The 19832-nt window shown below is 38.9% G+C and overlaps 2 protein-coding genes across 3 annotated transcripts; one reads left to right on the plus strand and one right to left on the minus strand.

Moving 5' to 3' along the window:
* Positions 1-3781: 3781 nt before the first annotated feature.
* LOC129798016 (bromodomain-containing protein 8) lies at positions 3782-7014 on the minus strand. Its single transcript, XM_055840954.1, has 2 exons — positions 6859-7014; positions 3782-6633 (listed from the first exon to the last, which is right to left on the minus strand). The coding sequence occupies exon 2, from the start codon at positions 6626-6628 to the stop codon at positions 3848-3850; it is 2781 nt and encodes a 926-aa protein (XP_055696929.1). The 5' UTR covers positions 6629-6633; positions 6859-7014; the 3' UTR covers positions 3782-3847.
* Positions 7015-9976: 2962 nt separating this feature from the next.
* On the plus strand, positions 9977-19501 carry LOC129798017 (RNA exonuclease 1 homolog). 2 transcript variants are annotated; one of them, XM_055840956.1, is made up of 6 exons: positions 9977-10287; positions 10382-11894; positions 11958-12035; positions 16434-17036; positions 18957-19216; positions 19286-19501. In XM_055840956.1, exons 1-6 carry the CDS (start codon positions 10188-10190, stop codon positions 19363-19365), a joined length of 2634 nt encoding a protein of 877 aa, XP_055696931.1. In that variant the 5' UTR covers positions 9977-10187; the 3' UTR covers positions 19366-19501. The 2 variants fall into 2 exon arrangements, with proteins under 2 accessions (XP_055696931.1, XP_055696930.1); XM_055840955.1 differs by having other exon boundaries at positions 9991-10287; positions 10382-12035.
* The last annotated feature ends 331 nt before the right edge of the window (positions 19502-19832 follow it).

Genomic DNA, 19832 nt, shown 5'->3' on the forward strand with positions numbered 1-19832 from the left:
CCATCTACCTTTCTTTTCTTTTCTTTTATTCTAAATATTGCAATCATGATTATCAAATTCCTCAGGCGAGTAGATTTTCTTGAAACTCTTAATTTTGAAGTCATTGATGGATTCCTGTTTGATTTTACGACAACTGCATTGTACCTGTTTTCTCATTATTTCTCTGTATTAGGGGAGACTGGGGCAAAACTTGTCAAAACGCATATTTAATTCTTTCACGAGCTCTGAGAAAACTTAAACATTTTATAATGAGCATATTCTTATAGGAAATTTAGTGCTCTACAACATTGCAGAAGACTATTTTCCTCTATCTCGAAAGAAATGTGATTTTCGAATCATTTTCTAAAAGTCGATTTTGTGGAGATTCTCAAAATTTCTGGGGCAAATTTTGTCAGTCTTCGGATAATTTGTGACGTTTTACTCTCGTAAACGTTAAAAATATCAAATAAACATATTTTTATAGGAAATGTATTCCTCTACAACTTTGTCGAATATAATTTTTCTCTATCTTAACGAGAAATGTGCTTAAATTGAGCTAATCAGTAACTGATATTTTCTGTAAGCCAAATAGGGTGAAGTAAGTACTTTTGGCCACTTTAAGGTTTCATGTGTTTGTAATTTTTATGATCTTTATTTAAATAAAATGAAATTTTGTACAAAGATATGTTAAAGCCGTTTCTGCCTAATAATCCAAGAGAAATCCTAATTTTTTTTGGATATTTTAGGGAAAAATGCATTTTATGCAACTATGCATGTTTCAGTACTTTTGGCCACTTTGTAAGCACTTTTGGCCATTGTGTGTAAGCACTTTTGGCCATTTGTTTCCAATAGAATTTTAATAAAATAATAGAAGAAATAGCTCTGGAAAACTTTCACAAATACACGGTACAAGTCCTATTATTATTTAACACCAATTTTATGCGATTATTAGAGTATTTTAAACGACTTTTTGCACATTTTCTATTTGATGTAAAAATCAGTCAAAAGTCACGATTATTTTTACTGAAATCCGCGAGGTGCGCCACGTGTAAAATGTATGGGAAAATGAATGGCCAAAAGTACTTACACAGCCGAAAAAAGTAAGCTCTTTTAGCCACATCCGATTTTCATTTAATTTGTTAGAAAATCTTATTAAGGATGATATCACAATAAGATTTAGTTAATTAAGAAATGGACTTTCATTGAATAACATCAAATATTTTCATAAAAAATATGAAATAATGCAAAACAATTTCTCTTAACTTAACAAGTTTCTTAAGGATCCCATGTTTTTTTAGTGATTGTTTACCTTGTCGAGAATTTCTTTCAATAACTTAGAACTAATCAAGTCGATACAAAATCAAATATGGTTTTCTGATTCGTTAAATTAGAGGTCACGAAATAAGACCCATTTTCCTGTTCTAAATAAACTCATAATTGCCTTACAATGTGATTTTACCTTAGGGTGCCAAAAGTGCTTACATGGCCAAAAGGGCTGACTCTACCCTACAGTAGATTCTCGCAAATTCGGCTCTTTTAAGATCGGGCTACTTTTTAATTCGGGCAGCGGTTACATTTGAAAAAAGTTTGTTGTCATTTTTCAAATTTGATTATGACTATCGAATGAATCAAATATGCTCAAATTTGGCATGGTTTGTCTTAATTTTGATGTGATTTTGCATTATTGAGGGAATTTCATGCAATTTACGTTATATATATGAGTGTGTAAACTCAATATCTATATGCACAGCACATGAATAAAAAATCGTTGCATTTCAGAAAGTTTGTCGCCCGAATTTCTGTCTAATTCGGCTGACATTTCGGTCCCATATGCCCGAATTTGAGAGAGTCTACTGTATTTCAAAAATAGGGCTCAAAATTTCATTATTTTTTATTTTACATAACCCTTCCTCGAATCCCTTGAAACTTTGTCTCTTTTATTTTAGAAAATAGTGAATATTGAAATTTTCGTTTTGACAGATTTTGCCCCAGTTTCCCCTACTTTTGAGGTATATCGTCTAAGTCGCGAGTTCGAGCATTTCGTAAACGCTTTGCCACCCCTGTTTACATACCATTTTTACCAAAATACTTACCAATCTGCTACAGCCTGAAATATCTTAGATCTCGCAGGCATCTCGGGTATTAACTCTTTCGTCTCCTTTGGGACTCTGGGTACCCATGGAAAAAAGATTTTTTTTAGACTATTTAGAATCAATAAAAATCCGATTCTTGTGGATGATTACAAACTATAAGGATGTCCAAATCTAGGATATATTTTGCAGGATCCTAATTAACTCCTGAGCTTAGATAGTTTTGGTCAAAAATCGTAAATTTTTGATCTTTTGCTTCCTTGCAAATATTGTGACTTTTTTTGATATTTCTAGACCCGAATAAGGAAAAAACCTCTCGGGACCAATAAGTATGATAACTAACAATTACAGATTACATAAATTCAAAAAATAATTTTTTTCTTAAATTTTCAAAAAACTTGTTCAAACTTTATGGGTACTCTCGTCCACAAAAATCTAGAGGTCAAATGTAAGGTTATTCCGCCAATGCCCGCCATTTGCTTTTTGACACCAACCTTGTAACAAAATTCCAAGCGGAAGCGATATTTTTGCCAATATGGCCGATAATTTTGACATTTGGCAGCGCGGGAGATTATTTTTAGGGAAGTTTTTCCTATTCTTCCAGATTTTGGTGAATTCTGATTATCCAGGAAGTATTTTTCTGGCTCTAGAGAAAGCTTAATGTGTCTACAATAACATCGTGTTGAGAAAAATGAGTTTTAAAGTGTTTTTGTGTAAAATATTATGAGGAATTTGTTGGCAAGCAGGAGCTGGGTGTCCTTTTTTAGCACTTCCTGGACATCCCACAAGATACTGGTCAATAATTCTTCTTGTTTTAGTGATCAACATTGTAAAGGAGTCATTTTACCTTTAGCGTTTTTGTTTATTCCAATTCGTTGAAATAATTTTGATATAGAAATGTTCAAATGATTACTTTACGCCAAATAAGTATTGTTTTGACCGCTAGAGGTGTCTATTTTCCACAGAATAGATCAATAGTGAAATTTGGTTTGAACAACATGATAGGACCACTTTCATTTAAATTTAAATTAAAGAATGCGGTCTATAAATCGAATAAGTTTAAATAAAGCCATATTTTGAAACCTTAGAAACCATAAATGACAGTTCCCAATTTTTTTGGCCGAACTGAATTTCAATATTGACTCTGTGTAAAATAGAGACCTCTACCGGTTAAAACAACTTATTCTAAGATTCTAATACAGTAGAGTTCCTCAAATTTGAACATTTGGGGGGTATAGATGACATTTCTCACTCCTCAAATTTGAACAATATTTTCAAAAACATAACGGAATTCATGTAAAATTCACTTTTCCTAAATTAAGATAAACAATTTTAGAGAATATATAAATGTAATTTATTGTGAAAAAGATGGAATTTGTTGCGGAAGTTAATATAAGACGATAATATTAAGGAAACTTTAGAGAAAAATTGTTCTAATTCAGACTTTACGCAAAACTTTATTCACATAACCTCAAATTTTACATTTTGAACTCAACCGTCGTTCAAATTTGAGGAACTCGACTGTAATTTGAAGATTTCCACTTAAGAATTATATCAACAAATTGGGGAGAAATACAAGTTAAAAAAAATATAAACTTTGCAAAGTGATTCTACTATTTTGGCCGCCACTGTATCTCAGGTATTAAATAAAGTCATGCAGACCTGAACTGCCCCACTTTCCCCATGTCAAAATAAATAAAAATTGGACAAAATTTGCTTTATTTTTTTCACTTTATTATTTTTTCTTTTTCTTTTACAAAATGTCTTCAGGATGATCTTCAATTCGCACTGATTGGATGTCGCTGGCTCTTGCGGGATCGGACTTTGATGGGTGCTTGGGAGCTGGGTCCAGTTGTTGCCTTCCAGCTCTCCATTGCATTATCAATGATTGACACACTCTCCGCCATCATTTCCTTGGCCATGGCATAGATGCTGCTGTCCCTTCTGTGGAACATCATGGCATTGTGACACATGAGCAGAACATCCCTCTGAAACTCTGCTGTCGTCCTCACTGCTCCCGTTTCGATATTCCTCTTGATCGTGCTGAGATCCATTGGTCTGAGTATCACTGATCGATACCTCGCCTGCTGATCTTCTGTTGCAGGGCGCAGGAAGATTGAGGCGTATTTGTGGGTGCTCAGGAGATTGTAGGCCGGCATAATGGCCTTCTTCCAGGCTTTGTATTCGCGATCTTCGCTGGAAGCTGGAGAATTGGGAATTGAGTCTGTGGCATGAGTTGAAGAATATCGTCTTCTTGTCCGTGGAATTACATCGCCGGCATCATCATCCGTGACTAGAGGACTTTCTGATCTCTCTCTTTCCTTCAGACGCATTCTGAGGCTGATATTGGACTTGCTATCTTCATTGCTGTCCTCACTCTTTTTGCTGTCCACACTGAGTGTTTCCGGCTTTTTCCTGGAGTAATCTCTCTTGGTGCGACCAACCTTGTCCTCCTTGATCACTTCGATTGGATAATCATCATCTGTATCGACACTGGTGAGTTGCTGTCCGAGATCTTGCTGCGGAGGATCTTCTTCTGGGTCTTCAATGGTTTCCTTGGCGTCTTCAAAGATATCCTCATCCAGAGATGTCTTTCTTTCGATTTCCTCTTTCTGAGAGTGTTCGGGGACTTTAGCTTCTGCTACAGCTTCCTTTTTTTCCTCTTCAGATGGCTCGAGGTCCATTTTGTCGGACTCCCTGGAATGACCATCTGCCTTCCCGTCATCCAGGTCAATTGTCACTATTTCTTTTTCTGCTTCTTTCTCACACAATTCACTCAGCTTCATGTTTGAATCCTCATCATCTGTTGACGTTTCAATCTTAATGGGCTCTTCGGATGTTTTTGGCGGGATTTCAGTTCCTCCGGAATTGCTGGAATCACTGTCTTTCTTCCCTTCTTCCGACCTATTTTCTCCCTCATTGCCGCTCTTTGTGCCGTCGGCTGATTTGGAGTCATCCGGAGTTGTGGCCAGATTCACTGAATCCTCCTGGGCCGGCCGGGAATTCTCATCACTTCGAATTTCACAATCCGACGAAGATTCCGGCTCACTCTTGATCTCAATTGTCTCGGATTCGGCTGAAACTGTTGGAGGTTTTTCTGTCTCTTTGGACTCATTGGAACTGGAATTGTCATTTTCGGACATTTTGAGCTCTTTTGACTCTTCCGGAAGGCCCTGGACAGGGGCTTCTTCTAGTTTTAGGGACTTTTCTTCTCCCGGACTAATAACAATGACATCCTGCTCCGTTCTGGTGTCCAGGACTTCGGAGATTTCATCCTTGACTTTAGGCTTGACCTCTGTGGATCCGATCAGGGAATCCACATTCTCAAGGATCGATTCCTCCTCCAGTAATTCCGGACTGAGAATAATGGCATTATTGTCTGTTAGAATGTCCGCCAGCTCGTCAATATTGTCCGGGATTAGTCCATTGAAGTCATCCATGAGCTGCTGATCCTCATCTTTGATGTCCGGAAGTGTCTGTGAAATCTGTTGGATATTTTGCTGGCTCTCCTGGACAATTTCCATTGGTTCGGGCTTTGTTTCAGCCGGAAGGGAGTGCACTTGTGTCTGCATCCGGGACTCAGTTTTCAATCCGCCTTTTGTGTCCAGGAGCATTGAGAGCGTCGGAGCTGCCTGGGAAGGCGTCGCCTGGGGACTCGTCATTGTGTCCAGCATCCCCGGAATAAATTGAATGCTCGAGGTGATTTCCGGAACACTCTGAGGAGTACTCGTATGGATCTGGCCATGCCCAGTGAGAAGATTGGTGATTGTCGGAGCTGCCCGGGAACTTGTCGGAGAACTCGTGGTCAGAATCTGCTGGGTGGGATTTGGTGCAGGAGATGGAGATTTCAGCAGAGAAGTTAGCAGAGGGGATGTTCCCTGCTTCGCTGCCGAATCATCAACTTCCATCTCTTCCTGCTTGATCTTCAGACTCGTCAAAGGGATCAGTGGCTGCAGTGGAGATCCCCTTGGAGATGATCCTGGTGACGATGTTGCATACAGATGCTGCTGACCCGGACGCCAAGCCTTCTCCATCTCCAACTTCCTCTCTTCCCTCTCCTTCAGCCATTGCTGATGCTGAATCTGTTCCCGCTCCTTCTGCTTCTTCTCCTGCTCAATCTGAGCCCACATCTCCCTAATCTTCCCCTCATCCGTCGTGGCACTGTGCAGATAGACGATATCCTCCTTCAGTCGACTGAATTCCTTCTGATCCTCCTGAATCTGCCTCTTGAGCTCCTGAATTCGTTCCTGTGTCAACTTCCTGTAAATTGACTCACCTGGTGTATCTGCAGTCGGTGTATCCCGCTCAGACGCCGTACGCTTCTTCCTCTTGGGCATCTCCACATTCTCCAGGAGCTTCCCGTACTGAGCAGCACAGGATTTCTGCGAGAACCAATCACTGGGTCTGTTAGATCCGCAGTACATCTTCAGGGAGCGACTAACTGACATCCAGTTCTCCCCACTGCAGGCTACAGCTGCCGCTAGGAAAAGCTGCTCCCGGATGGACCATTTGTCCAGTGGAATCCTCTTTAGCTGCAATCTCTCCTGAATTGATGCCATCTCAACTGTAAACAAAAAAAATGAGGTTAGGTTTCTCCTTTATACCTTTCTTTGAATTAAAAAATAAATTTCTAAAGATTTCTCCTTAGAATATGATTAACTTAGTTCCATAGAGCCAAATTTTACAAAAAAATCTAAAATAAATAGTTTAATAGTGCAGAAAATTGAGAAAAATAACAAAAGTTATGTTACAAAAGTTTGTATTGTTGCTTATTTCAGAGAAAAATTACCTTTCAACACAGTATGGGGGATTATTTAGTCGTAGATTGATTAAATAAGATTCACTGCACCAATTAGCACTAATTTAAAAGTAATTTTCTTTAATAATTCGCGTTGTTTGTGAAAACTTGTAAAAAGCACAACGCTTCCCAGCAGCGAAAGTAAAACTTACATGTAAGGCATGTAAGTGATAGTAATTTGTAAGGCTTAGTGTAAGCCTTACTTTTCAATGACATGTAAGCCATATGAAAGCTTTACGAGTGTACAGTAGAGTCTCGCTAATTCGGGTCTTTTAAGATCGGGCTACTTTTTAATTCGGGCGGTAGTTAGGGAAGAGTAAGTACTTTTCGCCACCTTAAGGTTTGACACCTTTATAATTGTTACACTTTTTGTCGAAATAAAATGAAAATTTGTGTAAAAGTGCTTTGAAGCATTGTCTATCTATTGAACCAGGAGACTTTCCGGGGACTTTTGAGTATCTGGTTGAAAAAGTACATTTCCTGCAACAATGCATGTTTCAGTACTTTTCGCCACCTTGTAAGCACTTTTTCGCCACTGTGTAAGCACTTTTTCGCCACTTGTTTTCAATTGGTTTTTAAGAAACAGCTGCTTTCGATAACCTTCAAAAATACATGGCACAGTACTTTTTCACATTTAACACCGATACCAGACAATTATTAGAGTATTTCGAATGATTTTTTGCACGTTTTTTTTATTTGCGACAAAAATCATTTGAAAATTACGCCTGTTTCAACTAAATTTCGTGAGGTGCGCCACTTGTAAAATGCTTGGAAAAATGAGTGGCGAAAAATACTTACACAAGTGAAAAAAGTAAACCCTATTTCGCCACATCCGTATTTCTTCATTTTTTGGAAAACAATATTAAAAAATGATATTAGTACAAAGCTTAGTTAATAACAGATTGACTTTCAGTGAAAAAATACCAAATATTGTACTGCAAAAACATAAAATATTGCAAGACAATTTGTCTGAGCGTTGACAAGTTTATTAAGAACTCCATATTTTTTTTTTGGTGACTGTTCACCTTCTCAGGGCCTCGAGTGGGTCAGTGGATAGAGTAGTAGCTCTATGACTGCGAGGTCTGGGGTTCAAAGCTGAGCAGCAGCAGAAAAAGATTTCTCATGCCATATCGGCTTTGAATTCGTCCAGTGAATGAATGAATAGTAATGTCAATGGTGCATATTGGCAAAAAAAAGTGAACCGCCTAAACAATAGATGCTGGTACGAAAACGAGTTTCGACATGAAAGTGGTACTTCAATCGATACAAATATTCGCTGTCACTGATCCCAAACACACACCGAGAAGGGATGCTGTGATATAGTAGCGGCACTGATAGCCCACAGAGCTGAGATATGAGCGGCTACCCGTATCGGGGGATAAGATAGAATAGGAGTGGGGAAGCATAATGGGCCCAATTGGTGGCCTGGATGCATCGGAATATCCGAAATGGAGAACTGACCCCTGGCAAAATCTTATCTTATCTTCACCTTCTCGACAATTTATTTAATTAACTCTTTCGTCTCCTTTGGGATTCTGGGTACTCATGGAAAAAATATTTTTTTTTAGACTATTTAGAATCGATAAAATCCCGATTCTTGTGGATGATTACAAATTATAAGGATGTCTAAATCTAGAATATTTTTTGCAGGATCCTAATTAACTCCTGAGCTTAGATATTTTTGGTCAAAAATCGTGAATTTTCGATTTTCTGCTTCCTTGGAGATATTGTGACTTTTTTGATATTTCTAGACCAGGATAAGGAAAAACCTCTCGGGGCCAATAAGTATGGTAACTAACAATTACAGATTGCATAAATTCGAAAAACATTTTTTTCTTTAATTTTAAAAAAAACTTGTTCAAACTTTATGGGTAGTCTCGTCCCCAAAAATCTAGAGGTCAAATATAAGGTTATCCTGCCAATGCCCGCCATTTGCTTTTTGACACCAACCTTGTAACAAAATTCCAAGCGGGATCGACTTTTTTGCCAATATGGCCGACAATTTTGACATTTGGCAGCGTGGGAGATTGCTTTCGGGGAAGTTTTTCCTATTCTTTCTGATTTTGGTGAATTCTGATTGTTCAGAAAGTGTCTTTTATGCTTTTGAGAAAGCTTAATGTGTCTACAATAACATCCTGTGGAAAGAAATGTGTTTTAAAGTGTTATTGTGTAAAATATATTATGAGGAATCTGTTGGCAAGCCGGAATTTGGTGTCTTTTTCAGCTCTCCCTATACATCCCACAAGATACTGGTCAATAATTCACCTTGTTTTAGTTACCAACATTGTACAGGAGTCCTTTGACACGCACAAATAGTTTACAAAATCGATAATATTGGCTTTGGGAAAATTGAAGTTTGTCTCCTTTTCGTTCTTTTGGGGACGAGAGTACCCATGAGTTTTCCAATTTCCCAGAGGAGGAAAAAATTCTTTCTATGTAAAAGTATCATATTTGACCACTAAGAGTTACAATAAAGTGAGTTTTACTGAAATTCGTTCGCTGGATATGTTGTGGTCCGGAAAGAGTTAACTTGCAAATAATCTAGTCGGTGGAGCATCTGATATGGTTTTCTGATTCATTTGGTTGTAGGTCACGAAATAACACTCATTTCGTCGTTTCACGAACTCATAATTCTCTTAAAATGTGATTTTAATTTAGGTGGCGAAAAAGGGCTTACTGGCGAAAAAGTACTGACTCTACCCTAGTATATACATAGTACAGTAGACTCTCATTCAATCGGCTCTTTTTCAATCGGGCGACAAATTTTGTTGACAATTTTCACGTTTAATTATGAAGCTAATTCGCTCAAATTCGCTGTGGTTCTTCCTATTTTATCGTGATTCTTTATAATTGAGCGCTTTTTGTGGAATTTACAAAGGCTTTGACGCTTAATTCTATCGCTAAACCGGATGACATTTCGCCCCGTATTCTCGATTGAGAGAGAGTCTACTGTAAGTGCGGAAATTAATATTTTCCTCACATAAATACACTGTATATACTCAGTACGATCTGTGAAGTCAGTACGAATAGCCGGCCGGGATGTAATACATGTGTAAGGCATCTTTTAGCTGCTGGGTTTGTTTGTTTTCCGGCTGTCATTGCTAGCGCCTCTCGCGGAAAAAACAGTAAACAGCGTGACGGAGTAGGAAAAAAATCGGGAGACTCATCTTGTACGGTTTTTGTTAATAAAATTGTGAAGAATCCACTGATTAAAGTAAAAGTGTCCTCCTGCGGTAGAGGAGGTACTATTCTATCGATACCGTGTGGAAGATTTGGCGGAAAGTGCGTGAGAAAGTTGTGTGAATTGGTCAAAATAGAGGATGCTTCCATCAACTGGCTTGTTTAAGTCCATCAATTGTCCATTCTTCGCCTCTGATTCATGCTCCAGGCCTTTTTGTCACTTCAAGCACTCCCGGAAAGGTACATGAGAAGATTGAGAGTGCTGCCGGATGTGATGGCAGTGTGAGTGAGGTGAAGGACGCATTGAGTAACTTTGTGAAATCTTCCTTTGCAGATGAAGCTGAGACAGAGGCACCTCCAGTGTACACTCCGACGCAGAAGACTGAGACAGTGGTGGCCAAGGAGAAGGGACCAGTGGCGAAGAAGGCAAAGCTGGAGTATGTGCCGCATAGCATCAGCACGAAGGCTGTGACGAATGATCATCCGGCACCTTCGTATATTCCCAATTTGTCTGTCCTCAAGACCAATCCCGATGATATCTCCTTTGAGGAGATTGACGAGGAACTCAATCTAATATCGGACATTCTGCAGGATGTGGAGTCCAATGGGGATGCTGTTGAGGCTCCTGTGGCCACGTACAAACCCTCAAAGATTGTCAATGATGACGCTCCGGAAGTCAAGGTTACGGAGAAAGAGAATATCGAGAAGAAGGAGGAAAAGCCTCCGGAGAGCGCGAAGGAGAAGGAAATGAAGCCAAAGGAGGAGAAAAAGCACAAATCTTCGAGATCTTCTGATCGATCTCATTCTTCAAAATCCAGGCATCACAGCTCCTCGAAATCTTCCCATCGGAGTCACAGGAGCTCATCGAAGTCGCGGGATTCAGACAAGAAGAGCAGTAGCAGCTCTAGGAGGCATCATTCTTCCAGGAGTTCCTCCAAATCTTCCAGTGACAAAAAGTCCGGAAAGAGTTCATCGAGTCACAAATCGAAAGGATCTTCCTCATCCTCTCGGAAGTCAGACAGTCAGAAACAGAAGATTTTGGCAGATCAGGACGTGGATATCTTTGCCTTGGAGGCGGAGAGTAGCGACGAGGATGATATCATGGAGCAATGTAAGTTGATCTTTGAGGAATTTCAGGAGAAACAGCCACAGGAACCTGCGCATCAGGAAGAGAAAAAACCCATCCCGGAAGTGCAAGAGCCGTACGAGGATGTGTCGAAGAAGAAAAGAGTGGCTCATGAAAATGCCCAGAAACGTCCATCGTTGCTTCCGGCACCGCCAAAGCGTACCAATCACATGCAAAATGCCCTCCAGAGCGTCTATCAGAGGCAGAAATTGGTCCGGAGGCAGCTGGAGGCTGCGAAGGAGGTCAAAGAACCCCAGAAACCAGAACCCCAGTTGAAATCCCCGCCACAGTCTCCTGGTCAGAATCCCACTCCGAGGCGAATGATTGCGCCAGTTTCGAACACAGTCGCCCTCATGAATGCCAAGAAGCGCATTGAGGAGCTCCGGAGGCAGAAGACAATCGCCCAGACAGCTTCGAAAGTTGGAAAGAGAATTGCCCATGCCAATCCGGCAATCCTGACAGAACAGCCCGCTCCGCCAGTTCTCGAACCAACAGCCACAAAAATCTCCTACAATCTCCGGATGCAGTACTACAACATCATGGTCAAGCACTGCCAGGGCATCTATCCCAATTTCGAGGATGCCTGGCAGAGGGCACAAACGGAAGAGTTGACCGTGTTCAAGAAATGCAGCAGTCCAGTGATTTACAAAAGCAGTGCTTCCCTCGTTGTCAATAAACTCCGGAAGGAGTCCATTGAGGCGGGGAATCATCACACAGACAGGTACACAAATCCCTCAGCAAAATCCCTCCCAGCCCAGTTTCACCTCCCAAAAATTACTTTCAGGAACAATTTAGTGTCGCACGATGTGATCCTGGCTGGAAAGTCAGCACGAAATACTTCATGGAGCATCAACAAAAAGACGTAAGTAACTTTCCTTTAATCTCAAAATACAAAAAACAAAAAATTCTCAGCAACTGGAAATTGGAGAAAAATATAAACATCTGCAAATGTACGATTTGCAAAACAACTGATGCACTCCTCTTGGAGTACTGAAGAAAATGGTCAGTCTTCGCAATCTAAGCCATTCAGTCAGTTGTTTTTTTTTAACTCACTTTAATCGAAAGCACTATCTCAATCGTGAGTAATTATTGCGTCGTTGTGAGCTACTCGCAATTTCCGGGAATATTGCTTAATTTTTTTCAGCGACTGATGTGTGATTATGTTTCTGAAAACATGGTACAATATTGGGGTACCCGTAGCTCCGGTGTATTTTGTGTAAGTGATGAAACGCAATTCCGTTTTTAAATGAGATGCTAATAAATAGGGGAGGCTGGGGCAGTTCATACTTGCAAGACTTAGAAAATCTCAAATAGTCTTTTTTAGAATTATTAAAAAATCGTGATACGGATAAACCTTCAGGAAAAATGTGACAAATTGGATATTTTATTTTTTCGCATGTTCCAATAAGATCTCATAGCTTTCTAATAAGCACATTCTTATAGGAAAATTACCGCTCAACATCTTCATCCTTTAAAAATAGCAAATATAGGGTAGAGTAAGTACTTTTCGCCACCTTAAGGTTTGACATCCTTATAATTCTTATATTTTTTGTCAAAATAAAATGAAATTTTGTGTACAGCTGCTTTGAAGCATTGTCTCTCTATTGAACCAGGAGACTTCACGGGAATTCTTGAGCATCTATTTGAAAAAATACATTTCCTGCAACAATGCATGTTTCAGTACTTTTCGCCACCTTGTAAGCACTTTTTCGCCACTTGCTTTTAATTGATTTTTAAGAAATAGCAGCTTTCGAAAACCCCCAAAAGTACACGGCACAGTAATTTTCTTATTTAACACCGATACCAGACAATTATAAGAGTATTACGAAAGATTTTTTACACATTTTTTTTGCGATGAAAATCAATTGAAAATTATGCTTGCTTCAACTAAATTCCGCGAGGAGCGCCACTTGTAAAATGCTTGGAAAAATGAGTGGCGAAAAGTACCCCGTCAAATAATTTCGTCAGATATCTTTAAGTTTTCTGCAGAAAATATCTACACCTCTGCCGAAAATCTGCCGAGAAATCTGTAGATATTCCTACGAATTTTATTTGGGCTTGGGACAAAATTCGTCAGAAATTTTTCCAGATTTTCTGACGAATCCTGGTGCACACTCTGACGACTTTCTGTAGATATTTTGCCGATTTTCTGTAGATTTTTCTACATTCCAGACTTTCCAAGTTTGCAAAATTCTATAGAGTTATTCTTAGTGATATCACAGTGTTTATATAAAATGAAGAATTCTGCGACGCCGTGTTATAAGTGGAGAATAGTGAAGTGAAAACTTTAAGCAAAATGTCAACCTAAATTTCGTGTTTTTGTATCATTCAATTGGCGATTTTTAAGAAATTAGTATTTTTGCTCGCAACTTTTTACATGTCGAAAATGTGTACTCGGTAATGCTTATTAAGCAGAGCATACCATTTTCTTTATAACTTCTACAGTTTCTTCATAAATCAACAATATTTTTGTGAAGTAATGGAGGTTATGCAGATTTTCTAGGGAGAATTTCCGCCGAGAATCTACAGATATTCTACGCAGAAATTCTGCCGAAAATCTACAGATTTTCTCTGAATGTACTAGAATATGCCGTTAAAATTCAAAAAACCTCTGAGTAAAATCGGCAGGTAGAGCAATGATTTGACGGGACTAACACAGCCGAAAAAGTAAGCCCTATTTCACCACATCCGAATTTCTTTATTTGTTTCGGAAAACATTATTAAAAATTATATTAGAATAAAGTTTAGTTAATAACAGATTGACTTTCAGTGAAAAAATATCAAGTGCTGTACAGCAAAAACATAATTATGCAAGACAATTTCTCTGAGCGTTGACAAGTTTCTCAAGAACTCCATATATTTTTGGTGACTGTTCATGTTCACCTTCTCGAGAATTTCTTTAATTAACTTGCAAATAATCTAGTCGGGGAAGCACCAGATATGGTTTTCTTATTGGTTAGGCTAGAGGTTAAAGATTAAGATTTGTCCATGGATCGGTTATATTCCTTGCGGAACTGCTGCACCCAGGCCACTTATTTGGGCCCATTATGCACTCCCCATTCTCCTGTCCTATCTTAACCCCCAAGGCGAGTAAACCTGTTCCATATCACAGTGCTCTGTGTGCGTTCTGATATACACAGTACCGCTTTTACATCACGGTAAACCAACCTTGGTTTGTGGATCTGGGCAGTGAATGAGTATTTGTATTCGACTGTACTCTGCATGTCGAAACTTATTTCCTATACCAACCTCTATTTTTAGGCGGTTCATTGTCAATACATTGGCATTACTTTTCCATTCATTCATTGGACGAATTCGAGACTAATACAATAGCTGAAAAATCCGCAGCTGTCCCCCAGTCTCGAACCCGAGACCTCACAGTTATAGAGCCACTACTTTGATAGAGTTACAGTTATAGATCCACTGAGGCCCTCTACTATATATAGGGCGGCTTGACCTTCTTTTCTACATATATGACATTGTTGTTGGCAAACCATTCCAGGGTGGCTTTCGCCTAATGACATGATGCCAAATCAGGCCAAAATAGAGGAGGGATGTCGTGGCTTTGATACAGTGGCAAAAGTCGTTTTTGGAGGCACTCTTTAATGTAGATATTCGCGTTCATCATCCCTGTCATGAAAAATTCTTCGCTGCGACGTCCACAAGAGCAGATTGCCATCCAAACCACATATTTCTTCGGGAACTTGTCGTACTCTTTGAACCTGTACTTTGCTGGCTACACCCGTACGAGTCGTCGCCGTGTAAAATTGTTGGCCGGGCAACTGAGTAAATTCACCTTTTACGACAGTTTCGTCGTCCATCAAAATGCATCCTTGAAAGCCTTTCAAAACTCGCTCACTCAGATTTCTCGACCACGTTTTGGCGCTTTGCCTCTGCTTGTCCGTGCGATGGGGAGCAGCTTGAGCTTTGTACGTTATCAATCCGTTATTCTCTTTGATTCTCTGCACTAAGCTCTTGGAGATACCCAGCTTTTTGCCCACATCTCTGACTGAAAGGCAAGGTTGCTTCTGGAAAAGCGCCAACAATCTCTTCTCCAACCTCTTGTCTACAGCTCCAGGTTTTCTGCCACATCCTGGCTATCGAACAACAGTCCTGTCCTGAGTTCCTTGAAGCGTAATATAACCCTTCGCACCGTGGATGGACACTTTCCGGTGATCCTTCCGATTTCAGAATAGCTCGCTTTTGGATTCTTTAGGTACGTGTCCACGATCAATTTGCGCAGGTTCTCCATTTTTATCACTTTTTTCAGCCAAAAAACAACCTTTTTCAATATTTTTTTCAGAAATGAAAAGCTGACGAAATTCTCTTGAAACGGGAAAAAAATCAAAACAAAACTCAATTCCTATTGTGACTAACTTCATGTCGAAAACTTGAGAATTTAAATCTAGGACACGCTTTATACTGCTCTGTCTTTGAGTTTGAGCATTGTAGTGTAACTAGAAAATGTCAATTATCAACTTATAGGAAGAAGGAGTCACTTAAAACCGAAAGTTGATACATCTCGCTGTTTGACCTCTAGCTCAGTAGCAAATTGAAAGCTTTTCGGACTGCCTTTAGGTCGGTAAGAGAGTAACAAAAATACAGTTTTCGGAAGCTTGATTTTGAAAGATTTGTTAAAATAAATTGAATAGAATTCAATCACGTTTAATGACAGAAAATTTCTGGTGCATGACCTAAAGGGGATTCGAACGCAGAACACTTAGGCGAAACTGGGGCACCATTGAACACGGGGTAGTACCGGACAACAGCGATTAGACCTGTGTGAATTTATAGATACTATACACTGAGAAAAAAGAGGGTGCGATTAACTTTTTTTCCTCATAACTTTAACACCTTTTAGGTCTAAAAATATGTCAAATTTTTTAATGTTAATTTTACACCTTTTTAAGGGTGAAATTAACATGAAAAAGGGTAACTTTAACCCCTAATACACCTGAAAAGCATAATATTTACACCAATTTCGGATCAATAATGCAGGGTAAAATTAACATTTCCGGTATGTTATTTTAAGTTTTTGGGATTTCTCTCAGTGTACTTATATTACTCTCATTTGTGGTCATTCGATACTTAAATAGAAAAAGTACAAAATGCTTTTGAACATTTGATGTTCGTCAGACTGACGATAGAGGCTCTGTTATCCCAAAAATCAATTTTAATAACACATAACCTCAATAACTGCAGATCTACTTTTGAATGAAGATCCTTACGTTTTCTGCATTATGCTGTTTCTTTCCCAAAGACGCACTGATTCAACGTACAGTGGAAATACCTTCGATACAATTGCCAGTTCAAAGGCTTACGATTTAGCAGCTGATTGTGTTTTGACGGAGGATCAGTTGCGTGAAAATGGTTTCCCCCGTCCGGGAAAACACAAGGGACAGGCGACCATTTGCAAAACCTACCAGAATCACCATCTGAAGCCACCGAATCCGGACGAAAGATACTGCAGTCGCTGTTCTAAACTCTTCACAATCACCTGCTATGATCGTCCGGGAGTAGATGAATGCAATTACCATCCCAAGAGCACTGGCTTCCGAAGGGGATGCGCAGACAATCATCACAGGTGCTGCCAGCAAGTGGCTGGAACTCCGGGATGCATGTACGCTAACTACCATGTTAGTCATCAAGTTGACTACGAGAATCTCACGGGATTCGTAACGACAATCTCCCGGGATGAGGAGTACGTTTGTACCAGGAATGATATTTTTGCATTGGACTGCGAAATGTGCTACACGACGGAAGGGTTGGAATTGACGAGGGTTACGGTCGTGGATGTCAATCAGAAAGTCGTCTACGATGCCCTCGTGAAGCCAGACAATCGAATCGTTGACTACAATACTACGTAAGTAGAAAAATTTTAAATATTTTCAAATTTATTTTTTATTTAATTTTTTTCTTTGATTTTTTTGTTGAAATTTTTAAGAAATTTTGGAAATTGATGAAATATTTCCGATGAAACATTATTTTAATTTTATTTCTCAAAACTTCTTTTAATTATTTTAATTTATTTTTCTTTCCTTATTTTTTCAAATTATTCCAAATTGAATTATATGATTCCGATTGAAACCGATGCAATTGGTTTGAGGATTTCAATACTTTTTTTTTTAGAAAAAATCCAAATTTTAGCAAATCAAGTGGAAATTAAGCCCTATAGAGTGATTGACCTTTTGTAAATCTCTTTCGACCGAATATTTACAGTCCGTGCTAGCCAAAATTTCGAATGGGTCGAAATCCCGTAAAGCTAAAGTCCCGAAAGTCCAAATACTGAAAAGTTACAATTTAGAAAGCTCCATATAAGAGGTAAAATCCCGAATGGGTCAAAATCCCAGAGAGGCAAAATCCTAAAAAAGTCAAAGTCCCGAAAGCTGAAATCCCAAATGCCAATTCCAAAAAGCCGAAATTGCGAATGATCAAAATCCTTAAAGGGACAAAATAATTTCTCAAAACACAGAAAATTTCCCTTTGCCTCCAGCAAACCGGAGCTCAATCGTGGGAGTAGCTATGACACTTTTAAGAATTAGGAATATTGGTTTCCGGGGATTTTTGCTTTTGGGATTTTGACGTTCGGAATTTTGTTATTCGGAATTTTGGCATTCGGAATTTTGGCGTTTGGGATTTCAGCGTTCGGGATTTTAACGTTTGTAATTTTGGTTTTCGGGATTTTGACGTTCGGAATTTAGACTTTCGGGATTTTAACGTTCAGGATTTTAACGTTTGGAATTTTGGTTTTCGGGATTTTGGCGTTAGGGATTTCAGCGTTCGGGATTTTAACGTTTGGAATTTTGGTTTTCAGGATTTTGGCGTTCGGAATTTAGACTTTCGGGATTTTAACGTTCAGGATTTTAACGTTTGGAATTTTGGTTTTCGGGATTTTGGCGTTAGGGATTTTGGCGTTAGGGATTTTGGCGTTCGGAATTTTGGCGTTCGGGATTTCAGCGTTTGGGATTTTAACGTTTGGAATTTTGGTTTTCGGGATTTTGGCGTTCGGGATTTCGGCGTTCGGGATTTAAACGTTCAGGATTTTAACGTTTGGAATTTTGGTTTTCGTGATTTTGGCGTTAGGGATTTTGGCGTTCGAAATTTTAGCGTTCGGGATTTCAGCGTTCGGGATTTTAACGTTTGGAATTTTGGCGTTCGGAATTTAGACTTTCGGGATTTTAGCGTTAGGGATTTCGGCGTTTGGAATTTTGGCGTTCGGGATTTCAGCGTTCGGGATTTTAACGTTTGGAATTTTGGTTTTCGGTATTTTGGCGTTCGGAATTTAGACTTTCGGGGTTTTAGCGTTAGGGATTTCGGAGTTCGGAATTTTGGCGTTCGGGATTTCAGCGTTCGGGATTTTAACGTTTGGAATTTTGGTTTTCGGGATTTTAGCGTTCGGAATTTAGACTTTCGGGATTTTGGCGTTTTGGAGTGTAAGTGAAACCGCGACGAAGGCTTCCAAAACTTTGTTTAGTTGCTCCTGAGTGCAGGATTTGCTCTTATTCCTGGTCTTTTCTCCTTTCCCATCTAAAGGCGTCTACACATTGGGAGCAATTTTCGTCAAAAATTGCGTTTTTGACAGAAATTTGACGTTTCTTTGTTAATGTGAGATTCGAACTCAAGACCTCAGCATCATAAAATCGACGCCTTTTCGATTTTCCTGTTGATAAAAAAAAATAATTATCATAATATTTTCGCGGTATTAAATTTTTTTCAAACTTTAAAAAGATCGAGCTTTATTTGGTTTTTTGTTTAGAAAATTATTTTGAATATCAACTTGTAGATATTCTGGAATAACTGAAGCAATGCTGGCCAAAGAAACACGAACATTGCGTGAAGTTCAAGCGGTTTTACTCTCAATGTTTCACTCTCGGACAATTTTGGTGGGGCACAGTCTGGAGAGTGATCTGCAGGCACTGAAGATGATTCACAGTCATGTCGTGGATACATCGGTGCTCTATCCACACAAAATGGGACCACCGAAGAAGAGGGCTCTCAAGACGCTCTGTATCGAAAATCTCAAGAGGATTATACAGGAAAATGGTGAGGTTGTTTATTCTGAGGCAAAATACTCTCTGATGATAATAAATGGCTAAATTGGAATATTTGCAGAAAGTGGTCACGATAGTGCTGAAGATGCAGAAGTTTGCATTCAATTGTTGAAGGAGTACTTGAGGAATCGCATCACATAGAAATGCGTCTCACAACATTGACTCGTCGCCTTTTGATATTTTTACGAAAATATTTCAACAACAAAAAAAACATCATCTGTATTTATTTTTGTTCATGCATTCTTTCAAAACTTTTAATAAATTGCCTTCAACCATTTTCATTTTTTTTAATTAGGGATTTAATTGGAAATGACAGGTGAATTTCTGCCATCGATGAATTACTTTGGTGAATTATTTTTTTGTGTGTTTTTTTTTGAGAAAAAATTAACAACCAAATTATTTACAGCTTTAGCTCTGCGAGGAAAAGCTGCAAAAATTATTATCTCTGCTTTTTTCACGGAAGCGATAAAAGCTGAGTTTTACTTTATGAAACCATTTTTTAAATATCAATTTACAGAGTGTATTTAATTTTTATTAAAGTTTTAAAATCATTTCAAAATATTCTTTTCGCATGGTGATTTTTATTAATTTTTCAGAGAAGTCTCTAG

The sequence above is a fragment of the Phlebotomus papatasi genome, chromosome 1 (genome assembly GCF_024763615.1).
Source record: "Phlebotomus papatasi isolate M1 chromosome 1, Ppap_2.1, whole genome shotgun sequence".
Lineage (NCBI taxonomy): Eukaryota > Metazoa > Arthropoda > Insecta > Diptera > Psychodidae > Phlebotomus > Phlebotomus papatasi.

Coding starts and splice junctions, on each gene's coding strand:
- LOC129798017 (XM_055840955.1), top strand. CDS start 10,188: ATGCTTCCATCAACTGGCTTGTTTAAGTCCATCAATTGTCCATTCTTC. Junction 12,036..16,433: donor TGGAGCATCAACAAAAAGAC/GTAAGTAACTTT, acceptor TCTTTCCCAAAG/ACGCACTGATTCAACGTACA. Junction 17,037..18,956: donor ATCGTTGACTACAATACTAC/GTAAGTAGAAAA, acceptor ATCAACTTGTAG/ATATTCTGGAATAACTGAAG.
- LOC129798016 (XM_055840954.1), bottom strand. CDS start 6,628: ATGGCATCAATTCAGGAGAGATTGCAGCTAAAGAGGATTCCACTGGAC.